The sequence below is a fragment of the Schistocerca piceifrons genome, chromosome 2 (assembly GCF_021461385.2).
Source record: "Schistocerca piceifrons isolate TAMUIC-IGC-003096 chromosome 2, iqSchPice1.1, whole genome shotgun sequence".
NCBI classification, from domain to species: Eukaryota; Metazoa; Arthropoda; class Insecta; order Orthoptera; family Acrididae; genus Schistocerca; species Schistocerca piceifrons.
Genome location: NC_060139.1, coordinates 420,578,087 through 420,591,749, shown reverse-complemented (window position 1 = coordinate 420,591,749; position 13,663 = coordinate 420,578,087). Strand labels below are relative to the sequence as shown.

The following is a 13,663-nucleotide window of genomic DNA, read 5'->3' as shown; positions in this document are numbered from 1 at the left end:
TCAAAAGCTTTCTCTAAGTCTATAAATGCTAGAAACGTAGGTTTGCCTTTCCTTAATCTTTCTTCTAAGATAAGTCATACGGTCAGTATTGCCTCACGTGTTCCAGTATTTCTACGGAATCCAAACTGATCTTCCCTGAGGTCGGCTTCTACTAGTGTTTCCATTCGTCTATAAAGAATTCGTGTTAGTATTTTGCAGCTGTGGCTTATTAAACTGATTGTTCGGTAATTTTCACACCTGTCAACACCTGCTTTCTTTGGGATTGGAATTATTGTTGTATGATACATAAAATTATTAATGGGAACCATACAACATCAATTTTTTTCAGACTTCATCCATGGAAGCAAAGTTACAAGTGAAATGATAACTGTTGAAAGAATCAAATTACTGAATGATGTCCGAGCAGGTGATTCTTTGTCTCACAAAACAAAAACAGGACAGTCATAATAAAAGAAGTGCCAATTTGAACAAATTAGAGGTACAACACTATGGATGTGTGTTAATTTATGATTCAGTCAAACAGCTAAAAGAAAGAATGATGACAGCAGAATTTCACAAATTAGTGCAAATAAGGTACTGCACTGCCAACCAAGTTGTAGGAGAAAAGTGCAAGTACTGTATGACAGCATATATTGAAATTTGGTAGCATTTTCATGACTGTTCTTATGCACCTAAAAGGTGGGTATTTGATGATGCAACACTCATAAAACAGAAGAGTTTACCTTCACATTCAATTCACATATATCATATCATGAAAATCAAAAGCAACTATCTTACAGACAAAAATAACATTTTTCTTTTGGTGAATTTTACCTTTTTCTGGGATGCAACAGGTGTTGGTATTAACACTTCTTTCCGTGAACCAGTGCCCAGCTGACCATCCAGATTTCTGCCCCAGACATACAGGGTACCATTAGATGTTAACAGTGCTGAATGATGGCAGCCACAGGACAACTGAAACAATTTTTTCCCTATCAATATCAGAGCTGAAAGGACAATATTGGTATTTTTTACTGCCTAGATCACGAAGCAAATGAAGCGTGAAACTTGTTGTCCTTAAACATAGATAAAAAAATCTACTCACCAAGCGGTGGCAGGAGAAACACATACAAAATGTTTTGCAGTTTGTTAGCTTTCGGAGCCAGTGGCTCCTCCTCCTGGCATGAGGGTTGAATGGGAAGAAAGAAGGATGAAGGAAAAGGACTGGTGTGGTTTAGGAAAAGGGATAGAATTCTGAAAAGTCACCCAGAATCCTGGGTCAGGGGTACTTACCAGAAGGGATGAGAAGGAAAGACTGATTGTTTGTCATTGATATTTTCAAAGATATGTGATTTGCAATTCAAGTTCATACAAATATTCTCTATCCTCATTCCATTTTCTCTTACTATTTTTATAATCTTTTTTTCCCTCTACTATACTATTTCAATCTCTCAACAAAAACATTCACCTACCTTAACCATATGTACACTTCCTTTTATGTCACCATACAGTCTTTCATCTCTTCATTATCTGCACAGCAAGTAAATATATGAACTTGTTGTATTGTGGATGGTGGTGGCTTTGTCTCTCTCCTCAATATGACAATATTATGAAAAGGATAGTTGCTACCCACCATATAGTGGAGATGCTAAGTTGTAGACAGGCACAACAAAAAGGTTGTCAGAAAGTGAGCTTTTGGCCAACAAAGCCTTCCTTGAAAATAGACAAGACACACACACACACACACACACACACACACACACACAGTGACAGTCCCTGGCTCTGTGTGTGTGTGTGGGGGGGGGGGGGGGGCACACGTTCATGTGTGTGCGCATGCACATGCGCATGTGTGTTGTCTAATTTGACAAAGGCCTTATTAGGTGAAAGCTCACTTTCTGACAGTCTTTCTGTTGTGCCTCTCTGCAACTCAGCATCTCCGCTACATGGTGAGTAGCAACTATCCTTTTCATAATATTCTCACTATGATAATGTTTCACTATATTGTTAATAGTAGCTTATCCACATTTCTATGTTCTTATTTTCAAAACTGGTCTTGTATCCCCCCCAAATTTGATTTTGAATTTACAGCCCAACACTCACCTTCTCACCTGAACAGAAATCCTGTTCTTTCTTCCACCGTATTTCACTAGCTGCTACAATATCTAAATGTATACCCACCGACTTCCCTTTTAGAATTTCCTAATATACATATCCAATTAAGAGCTCTAACATTCCACAATCTGACCCGAAGAATGCTAGTTTTGTTTTTAAGAATGAAAAAAAAAAAAAACAGGTGTAATATTCTACAATAATTGTTATTTCATAAACTGATTTTTGGCTGTAATGCCATCATCAGGTACAAAGACAAATATATGTGGCTGCAAAATTTTTGCGGGGTTAAAGATTTGAACTAGTGCTCCTACAAAGTATCTCAGGTGGTTTCCACAGATGATAATTTTCACCAACGGATTTAGGACTAAAATGAGAGGAATTATTTCAGTAAAAATACAATGTAAAACTATTTAACTTTGATAAAATATGCCCACATTACATATGACCCCCAATGAACCATGGACCTGGCCATTGGTGGGGAGGCTTGCGTGCCTCAGCGATACACATAGTGGTACCGTAGGTGCAACCACAACGGAGGGGTATCTGTTGAGAGGCCAGTCAAACATGTGGTTCCTGAAGAGGGGCAGCAGCCTTTTCAGTAGTTGCAACGGCAACAGTCTGGATGATTGACTGATCTGGCCTAGTAACAATAACCAAAGCGGCCTTGCTGTGCTGGTACTGCGAATGGCTGAAAGCAAGGGGAAACTACAGCCGTAATTTTTACCGAGGGCATGCAGCTTTACTGTATGATTAAATGATGATGGCGTCCTCTTGGGTAAAATATTCTGGAGGTAAAATAGTCCCCCATTCGGATCTCCGGGCAGGGACTACTCAAGAGGATGTCGTTATCAGGAGAAAGAAAACTGGCGTTCTACGGATCGGAGCGTGGAATGTCAGATCCCTTAATCGGGCAGGTAGGTTAGAAAATTTAAAAAGGGAAATGGATAGGTTGAAGTTGGATATAGTGGGAATTAGTGAAGTTCGGTGGCAGGAGGAACAAGACTTTTGGTCAGGTGAATACAGGGATATAAATACAACATCAAATAGGGGTAATGCAGGAGTAGGTTTAATAATGAATAAAACAAAAGGAATGTGGGTAAGCTACTACAAACAGCACAGCGAACGCATTGTTGTGGCCAAGATAGACACGAAGCCCATGCCTACGACAGTAGTACAAGTCTATATGCCAACTCGCTCTGCAGATGACGAAGAAATTGAAGAAATGTATGATGAAATAAAAGAAATTATTCAGATAGTGAAGGGAGATGAAAATTTAATAGTCATGGATGACTGGAATTCGGTAGTAGGAAAAGGGAGAGAAGGAAACGTAGTAGGTGAATATGGATTGGGGCTAAGAAATGAAAGAGAAAGCCACCTGGTAGAATTTTGCACAGAGCACAACATAATCATAGCTAACACTTGGTTTAAGAATCATGAAAGAAGGTTGTATACATGGAAGAACCCTGGAGATACTAAAAGATATCAGATAGATTATATAATGGTAAGACAGAGATTTAGGAACCAGGTTTTAAATTGTAAGACATTTCCAGGGGCAGATGTGGACTCTGACCACAATCTATTGGTTATGACCTGTAGATTAGAACTGAAGAAATTGCAAAAAGGTGGGAATTTAAGGAGATGGGACCTGGATAAACTGAAAGAACCAGAGGTTGTACAGAGTTTCAGGGAGAGCATAAGGGAACAATTGACAGGAATGGGGGAAAGAAATACAGTAGAAGAAGAATGGGTAGCTTTGAGGGATGAAGTAGTGAAGGCAGCAGAGGATCAAGTAGGTAAAAAGATGAGGGCTAGTAGAAATCCTTGGGTAACAGAAGAAATATTGAATTTAATTGATGAAAGGAGAAAATATAAAAATGCAGTAAATGAAGCAGGCAAAATGGAATACAAACGTCTCAAAAATGAGATCGACAGGAAGTGCAAAATGGCTAAGCAGGGATGGCTAGAGGACAAACGTAAGGATGTGGAGGCTTATCTCACTAGGGGTAAGATAGGTACTGCCTACAGGAAAATTAAAGAGACCTTTGGAGATAAGAGAACGACTGGTATGAATATCAAGAGCTCAGATGGAAACCCAGTTCTAAGCAAAGAAGGGAAAGCAGAAAGGTGGAAGGAGTATATAGAGAGTCTATACAAGGGCGATGTACTTGAGGACAATATTATGGAAATGGAAGAGGATGTAGATGAAGATGAAATGGGAGATACGATACTGCGTGAAGAGTTTGACAGAGCACTGAAAGACCTGAGTCGAAACAAGGCTCCCGGAATAGACAACATTCCATTGGAACTACTGACAGCTTTGGGAGAGCCAGTCCTGACAAAACTCTACCATCCGGTGAGCAAGATGTATGAAACAGGTGAAATACCCTCAGACTTAGAGAAGAATATAATAATTCCAATCCCAAAGAAAGCAAGTGTTGACAGATGTGAAAATTACCGAAGTATCAGTTTAATAAGTCACGGCTGCAAAATACTAACGCAAATTCTTTACAGACGAATGGAAAACTGGTAGAAGCCGACCTCGGGGAAGATCAGTTTGGATTCCGTAGAAACACTGGAACATGTGAGGCAATACTGACCATACGACTTATCTTAGAAGAAAGATTAAGGAACGGCAAACCTACGTTTCTAGCATTTGTAGACTTAGAGAAAGCTTTTGACAATGTTGACTGGAATATTCTCTTTCAAATTCTAAAGGTGGCAGGGGTAAAATACAGGGAGCGAAAGGCTATTTACAATTTGTACAGAAACCAGATGGCAGTTATTAGAGTTGAGGGACATGAAAGGGAAGCAGTGGTTGGAAAGGGAGTAAGACAGGGTTGTAGCCTCTCCCCGATGTTATTCAATCTGTATATTGAGCAAGCAGTAAAGGAAACAAAAGAAAAATTCGGAGTAGGTATTAAAATTCATGGAGAAGAAATAAAAACTTTGAGGTTCGCCGATGACATTGTAATTCTATCAGAGACAGCAAAGGACTTGGAAGAGCAGTTGAATGGAATGGACAGTGTCTTGAAAGGAGGATATAAGATGAACATCAACAAAAGCAAAACAAGGATAATGGAATGTAGTCGAATTAAGTCGGGTGATGATGAGGGAATTAGATTAGGAAATGAGACACTCGCTGTATTGTGGTACAACATGCAATGTGTGGTTTTCATGAGCAATAGAGAGAGAGAGAGAGAGCAGAAATGATGTTTATGTTGATCTCTATTCCAATTTTCTGTACAGGTTCCGGAACCGAGGTGATGCAAAACTTTTTTTGATGTGTGTAATTTCCTTTACTACATTACCCCAATCCCCACACAGATAGTCCCAATGAGGTCCCAGCTAGATAAGGCAACCCTACTCTGGTCAGAATTATTGCATGACAAGGGAAATGCCTTTCATAACAAGAATAGACAGCAACAGAAATATCAGAGAAACCAAGTGAAGAAAGACAAACATTTTTTAAAAAAATATTAGATTCAGGTACTTACAATAAAAGGTGCTTTTGATTATTTCTGGTAAGCAACTGAAGGGAAGACATGGAGCAAAAAGGTAATACAAAAATAAATTAGAATATATTTCTCCACAGATATGTTGCAGCTAACATCATGTTATTCATGAATTTGGCTCTCTTTGCATTAATTTTATTATTATTCATGTCTCTCTATATTTCCGTAACACCTGGAATGTAAAAATAGAATAATATGAGGAAAGCTTCAAAAACACCTACTGCCAATCACTGGTTTTTGTGTCTGGTGATATGCTTGGTTCCCCCTGTTGTGTCACAGCTTCAATGGGGTGATGAACTGTTCCTCATCTATCAGAAGAATGACTTCATGGAAAGGGGAGCCATTGTCAGCCTGAAGTCTGAGCACTGTTGAGCAATAAGGCATATTCAGAGTGCAACAGCACTCATTCAGAACACTGACAAAGTGAGATGCCAGCCTGCACTTCTGAAAGTCGAAGTTGTGAAATCTTACAGCTCAAACTAGGCTTCTGGAGGAGCTGACTAAACGAGAAAACTGAGGCAATTTAACTCATTGCTGTCCAATGGCAAATGCCTGGCTGCCCCAGCCCATTACAAGTTCTGGGGTGGGAGTGCAACTATTGAGGAAATACTAACCAGCCAGCTAATATACACAACCCTCCCTCCCTTTAAAAAAAAAACCATGGTGTGTGTGCTCCGCTGAGTCACCTGCTGCTGTCGGCCACTTCCCTGGTGGGCCATGAGTTCACGCCTGAGCTAGCTTGCTGCCCAGCTACACTGTCACTGTCATCCAGCTTGTGCAGGCATACACTGTTGCAGTCTGTCACCTGTGGTTGGTGCATGTTGCCATCTCCAGTCATGCTGTGCATCACAATTTAAACACAAGTCTATCCTGGAGTGTTGTTGCTGCGACTACAAATTGGCTCAGCCACGAGGAGCTGCCTCTATTATCCACTGCCAACAAAATGACACTGGTGTCAGAACTCTACAGCCATGTTGGCACCAGCAGCTGTGGCTTCCCACATGTGTTGCCCTCCAACTGGTCAAAACACTGATGCCAGCATGCCATGTGCCTGTGGCCAGATACGCCACTGAGGCCAACAACCTTCCCTCAAGTAGCAGTTCTACCCCTGTAATTGACATGTAAGGAGCACTATTATAGCCAGTGATGTTTTCCTGATGGTTCACTATATGATCACAGTCACCACCACTTCCACAGTTCTCATCCAGGTGGGGAGAGAGTGCTCCAGCCTGATGGGCTATCAACCAATCCACTCACTACTGGATGGGAAATGTCTAGATCCCTAAATTTTGCTGTCAGAAGTGTTTTGATGGCAATGGCTGCCATATGTTGAGAGGCCACTCACACCACAACATCATTCCCAGCTCCAGTTTGCTGCTATGGTGGTACAAGTGTGGTGAGTGAAATTATTTTTGTGGCCTCTTCTGTTCCTGTGTAAGAACACAAAAGCGAGAACTGACTGCCATAGGAAAGTGCAAATGTCAGGGTCACACATGAAGTGATTAATTATTTTGTAAAACAGATATCTTAAGTGAATGTGGATAATGATGTTCACAAAAGCAAATAGATACTAACAGAATCTTCTGTCGGTTCTTGGCAGAACAACATTATAATAATAAATGAAAAGCACCAGTTTGCTTTTGTTCTACAATATTGTAGAACAAAAGCAAACTGGTGCTTTTCATTTATTATCAAATAGATACTTTGACAACAAATAACATCCATATGCAACATAAGTTAGAGGAAGAAAAGGAAACAAAACTTCAACCAGTGTGATGGCGCCTGGTACACAGTGTAACGACACATCGCTCTGCCACAAAAAGGAAAAAACTATCAGTTCTTTGTGTAAACATGCAACAAGCATGTAATGAAAGATATCTTACGCGTAAAGTGCAATTTCTGGCTGCACGAAAAGTGCGCAAAAGTAAGTCTAAAACTCATAAACGACGATTCTCCGGGCACATGCCCAGTATGTTTACAAAGTGAAACAACCTACCTAGAAAATACGATCAAATCAAAGGACAAAATAATCAGACTGCTGCAAAGTGATATCAAATTGCTTAGAAGTGAAACTGTGTCTCTTAAGGAAGTAAATGCGAAGTTACAAAGTGATTTGGCACACTGTATTTGTGGGAATCCAGTAACAAACACGGAAAAAAACTGGGAAAATTCTAGTGTGCAATCTACGAATCCTGTGCCTAGTGTGGAAAGGAACAGTGAAAATTATCATGGGCAAAATACAATCGGAAAAGACGCAGGGTTTTTAAGCTGTGGAGAACCTGTAAGTAAATACAGCTGGAAAACAGTGACATATAATAAAAGGGTGAAACGTGAAATTGCCTCACGAAAGCAGAGTAACGAAAAGGAGTTTTTTGTTATTGGCGATTCTATATTAAAAAATGTAGTTTCACCAAACTGTGAAATAGATGTTCGCCCTGGTATCCGACCTCATCAGCTCAATAAACATTTTAAAAATCTCTTAAGTGCAAAACAGTCTACAATTAAAAATGGAAACGATCCAAAGACCAATTACGAAGGTGTTTTTATTCATTCTGGGACGAATTCAATGCGAAGCAGCAGTCAGGGAGAAATTGTAAGTGAGACGAGAAACATCATTCTTTCAGCCAAAGCATTGTACACAAAATCAAGACTGGTTATAAGTGGAATTCTGCACAGAAGGTCAGTAAGCAGTTCTTATATAAGCAACATAAACAGTGCTATCAGGGAACAGTGCGATAAACTCGGGACAATATTCGTTGACCCCAACAAATTTTTAAGTGACAAATGCTTGGGAAAGGATGGCATGCATTTAAACAAACTAGGCTCAATGAATTTCAGTAAAATGGTTACAGACATCTGTAAAATCATCAAGAACAATGGAAACTGATACTGTGTGGAGGGGGTGAAAATTCAAAAGTGAAAATTGAAAATAAAAATATTTTCCAGCCAGAAATTCCAATATAAATATAAGTACTAAGGATAGTAAGTTTCACAACTCGTGTTTAACTCCAAACCTGATGGTATTTCATCAAAATGTACAATCCCTACCCAACAAAGTAAACGAATTACAAATTTTGTTGGAAAGTGACATGAAAAACACCTCTGTATTATGTTTTACTGAACATTGGCTTGACAAAGAGAAACTTCATATGCTATGCATTCCAAATTTTGTATTGGGTAGTTATTTTTGTTGTAAATTGTATAAACATGGTGGTAGTTGCATTTATGTTAAAAACAGCATAAATTTTAAATGTATGCCATATGTAGAAAAATTATCCATAGAGAAAGATATTGAGGTAAATGGAATTGAAATCACAGACGAAAAAATTGCTATAATTTGTCTATACAGGGTGCCAACTGGCAATATTAACATTATGTTAAAGAACCTTGAAAATATCTTACACAAGACTACACAAAAAAATAGAAAACTAATTATATGTGCGGATTTCAACATTGACTTTGCAAGTGAGTCTAATCAAAAAACTGCTTTACTGAACCTCTTCCCAACTTTCAATTTAAAGGCATTCCCTTAACTATCTGCGTAAAGAAACTTGGGAAGACATCTATGAATGTGAAAGTACAAATGATAAGTTCAATAAATTCCTAAATAGTTTTACCTATTATTTTGAACTTTGCTTTCCACTCCATAAAAAAACAGTCACAAAAAAGGATCTGAAAATAAAATGGGTCACAGCAGGGATACAAATATCCGTGAAGAAAAAGAGACTACTTCATGAAATATCTAGACAGCACACCACATCCCCAGAATTTGATTCCTATTTTAAGAGTTACAAAAGATTTTAACTAAAGTCATAAAAGAAGCAAAAAAAATGCCAAATAGTTCCTTGATAGCAAATGCACAAGATAAAATGAAAGCCATATGGGAGATTGTAAGGCATGAAACAGGAGTAAAACGGAGAGAATACCATAATATCAAACTGAATGAAAACACTTCTGTAATATCTGATCCCCAGCAGATAGCAAATAATTTTAACTCATATTTCTCTGAGGCAGCTGAGATTCTGGTGAAGCAAACCTTTCAAAATGCTGTCACTGCAAATCGGATTAAAACTATCCCTAGTAACAAGTCTCTCTTCCTACACCCAACAGATGAACAAGAAATGCTAAAAACAATAGGGGAGCTAAAATCAAAATTTTCCTCTGGTACTGACAACATACCAGACCATGTCATTAAAAAATGTGCACCCTTAGTAGTTAAGCCCATGGTAGACATATGCAATAGTTCACTTTCTCAGGGAATCTTCCCAGAAAGGCTAAAAATAGCTAAAGTGAAGCCATTGTTCAAAAAGGGCGAAAAACAGATATAACAAATTATAGGCCAGTCTCTCTACTATCTGTTTTTTCTAAAATAATTGAAAAAATCTTTTATAAAAGACTCGTAGATTTCATTGAAAAAAATAAACTTTTCTCAGCTACACAGCATGGTTTCCGAAAATGTAAATCCACTGAGACAGCTATTATCGATTTCTTAAATGAAGCTTTAAATGCATTAGATAAAAAAGAACACATAGCAGCAATATTCCTAGATCCTTCAAAAGCATTTGACATCATTAACCATGGTCTTTTGCTTAGAAAGCTAGAAAATGTTGGTGTCAGAGGCCCAGACTATGAATCGGTAAAGTCATATCTACAAAACAGACACCAAATAGTTGAAGTCTTGTACAAAGAAGGAAAAAATTTAACTTCCGATCAATCAGAAAAACAGAGTGTTAAATACGGTGTGCTGCAGGGTTCCGTACTGGGACCAATCCTGTTCTTGCTTTTTGTAAATGACCTGGAACCATCAAGTCCTAACTATCTATAAGTACATTAAATATGCCGATGATACAAATATACTTATCAAAGGAAAGACCCCAGAAGAGCTCCAAAATGAAATAAAAAAGAGCACTACATATGTATCAAAATGGTTCGCAATGAACAACTTAATAATAAACACACATAAAACAAACACTATGCATCTACACACAGTGCAGAATAAACAGCCTTTAACTGCAACCATAGAACTGTTAGGAAAAAGACTTGAAATTGTAAATAGCACCAAATTTTTGGGAGTTTGGATCCAAGATGACCTAAGATGGCAGAAACATGCACAACACCTATGTAGTAAATTAAATACCATTTGTTATAGTATAAAAATTCTTGCTGGATGCACATCTATGCATGCCATAAAAAATGTGTACTATGCCCAAGCAGAATCACTACTAAGATATGGTTTAATTTGCTGCGGAAATTCACCACCCAGCAAAAACTGTTTTATCGCACAAAAAAAGATTATAAGAGCCATGGAGGAAGGCTTAGCACCTCAATCTTCATGCAAACCGTCATTTAAAAAGCTTCATATTCTTCCATTACCATGCCTGTATATCCTAGAAACAATAATGTTTATAAGGAAAATCGTAGATGAAAATAACAAGGTTGCTCCAAAAAAAAAAAAACAAAATATCCATTCATACAACACAAGAAATAATCAAGATTTACATATGCAGTTTTCACATACAACACTAAAACAAAAAGGACCCTTGCAAGCAGGAAAAAAAGCTCTATAACAAACTACCTAAAGAAATTAAGGCAATAACTGGCATGCATAAATTCAAAACTGCAGTGAGTGACTACTTGCTACAGAATTGTTACTATAGTGTTGATGAATTTTTATCTACAATGTAAATATGTGAAAAATTTAAATAGTTTATACAATTAAGGCCAAAATAAGAAATGTGTACATGTCAATTTATCTGTGTATTATATGTGGTCTATTACATATATGTGTGTGTCTGTATAATCAAGGCCAAAAGTATGAAATGTGTGCGTGTAAAATTTATTTGTGAAATGTTATTTCCATATGTTAGAGTTATATTGCTATATACTGAAAACCATAAAACAGCTTTTTCTGTTAAACTTTATTGCAAATTATTTGACTTGTCCTATATCATTATGTACCCCTGTACAGTGTAGGATTCACAGGACCAATAAATATACAACACAATACAATACAATACATTTATTGGATTCAACTGTGGCTAGTTTGCATCAACTTTTTGGCAAGATGACAGAGGATGTGTCAACATTCAAAGATACTTTGGTGTGTCGTCATATGTGATGGACTGCTGTTCAAATTGATCGCCAATATTTTATAAAGTTTTAGACTTCCAATACTTATTTTAAAGATTATTTGTGTTAAATTTTGCTGTTAAAGTAACTTATTAGTGGGTTTTCATTCATATCAATCTTTCTTTTTGTGTTATTGACATGAGTTGACTGTTATTTGTGACTGTACTTACGTTGTTCATCGAGGTCACAGCAATGTGTTTTCATTTCGCGGGATGCTGTTGCAGCTGTGGTGGTTCTAAAGCTAAGTGCTAACAAAGTTGTTTTGTGCACTCCACTCGAATATTAAATTTAGTAGTTTTCAATCATTCATCCAAATATTAGTAGTATGTTTACATTTCACAGAGTGCAGTTGCAGCTATAGTTGTTCTTAAGTTCTGACAAAGTTGTTTGTATTCTGTTATTTGGTTATTAAATTTAGTAGTTTTCAACAGTTTCTTGTGCTGTTTCTGGCACCATAGCAGTTTAATAAACTTTTGCCCACTGTGTTTTATAAAAATTAGAAATTCTTCCAATCCATATCCATATGTGGCATACAGCAAACCAGTGCTTAACAGTATAAGTTAAAAACAGTCTTTGTTGCAATTTTAGTTTTTTTATTTTTCAACTACGCATTTCGCCTTATTTAGGCATCTTCAGGTTATCTTAATATGGTATTTCTTAGAAGGATCCTTTGGACAGTGTAGCCAAAGGGCATCGTCGAATATATCAGGCCAACATCGCCTTCGTTAAACTCAGTAAAAACCTTTCTAGCTGGACATGAGTGACTCCCAGACCTGCATAATGCGTTCCCTTTCACAGGAGCGAGCCATAGGCAATATTTTTATTTATTCATCACTCACTCCTGTGAATGGGCACGCGTTCTGCAGGTCTTGGAGTCACTCGCGTCCATCTAGAAAAGTTTTTACTGAGTTTAATGAAAGTGATGTTGGCCTGATATATTTGACGATGCCCTTTGGCTACACTGTGGTTCAAATGGCTCTGAGCTCTATGGGACTTAACATCTGAGGTCATCAGTCCCCTACAACTTAGAACTCTTAAACCTAACTAACCTAAGGACATCACACACATCCATGCCCGAGGCAGGATTCGAACCTGCGACTGTGGCGGTCGCCCGGTTCCAGACTGTAGCGCCTAGAACCGCTTGGCTACTCCTGCCAGCCAGCTACACTGTCCAAAGGATCCTTCTAAGAAATATCAAATTAAGATAACCTGAAGATGCCTAAATAAGGTGAAACGCGTAGTTGAAAAACAAAAAAACTAAAATTGCAACCAAGACTGTTTTTAACCAATACTGTGTTTTATAAAGCTGTTTGTGTGTTGAAGTCATTTATTAAATTTAGTAGGCTAGTTTTCAGCTGATGTTTCTTACTGTTGGTAGAGAAATATTTCAGTAGAGCTTTCATTTGCTGTGCTTAATTTTGTTGAGTGTTCTAGTGATAACTTGGAGTTTTGGTTTTAGATAAGAAATTGTGTGAAGTTTTTGTAGTATTGGTATTAGCTGGAATTTAGTAGTATCAATAAAAGTAGTTGCTTTCTTATAGTTCTACTATTGTAACTGAACTTAAGTAATGTAGACGTTTAGTTTTTTCAGTAACTGTTCACATTTTACCATGAGTGAGAAGTGTGGGCTTTGTCATAGGTTTTTGAGTAGTGGCTTACAGTGTGAGATTTGTTCAAAAGTGGGGAACCCAGTGGGCATTCTGGTGAGATCCTCTCCTGGAAATGCAGAATTTGTAGCATAAATAAGTTGATAGAGGAGCAGAGTGTAGGATCTGTGCTCTTCAGGTGTAGTTACAAAAAGCGGAGGAGGAACTAGATGGGCCGAGGAGAGTGAAGGACACTGGGGAATGGGAACTGGCAGTTGGTAAGAAGGTAGCTAGGACGAGGAGATATTCCGACAATTGTACTTTGTGTATAACCAATACATCTGA

The 13,663-nt window shown here is 37.9% G+C and overlaps 1 protein-coding gene across 1 annotated transcript in view; it reads right to left on the bottom strand.

Moving 5' to 3' along the window:
* The window catches only part of LOC124775860, a 416,537-nt gene that overhangs the window by 98,575 nt on the left and 304,299 nt on the right, over window positions 1-13,663 (bottom strand). The window contains exon 22 of the mRNA XM_047250694.1: window positions 814-954. Coding sequence (XP_047106650.1) covers window positions 814-954 — 141 coding nt within the window. The remainder of the gene's footprint in view (window positions 1-813; window positions 955-13,663) is intronic.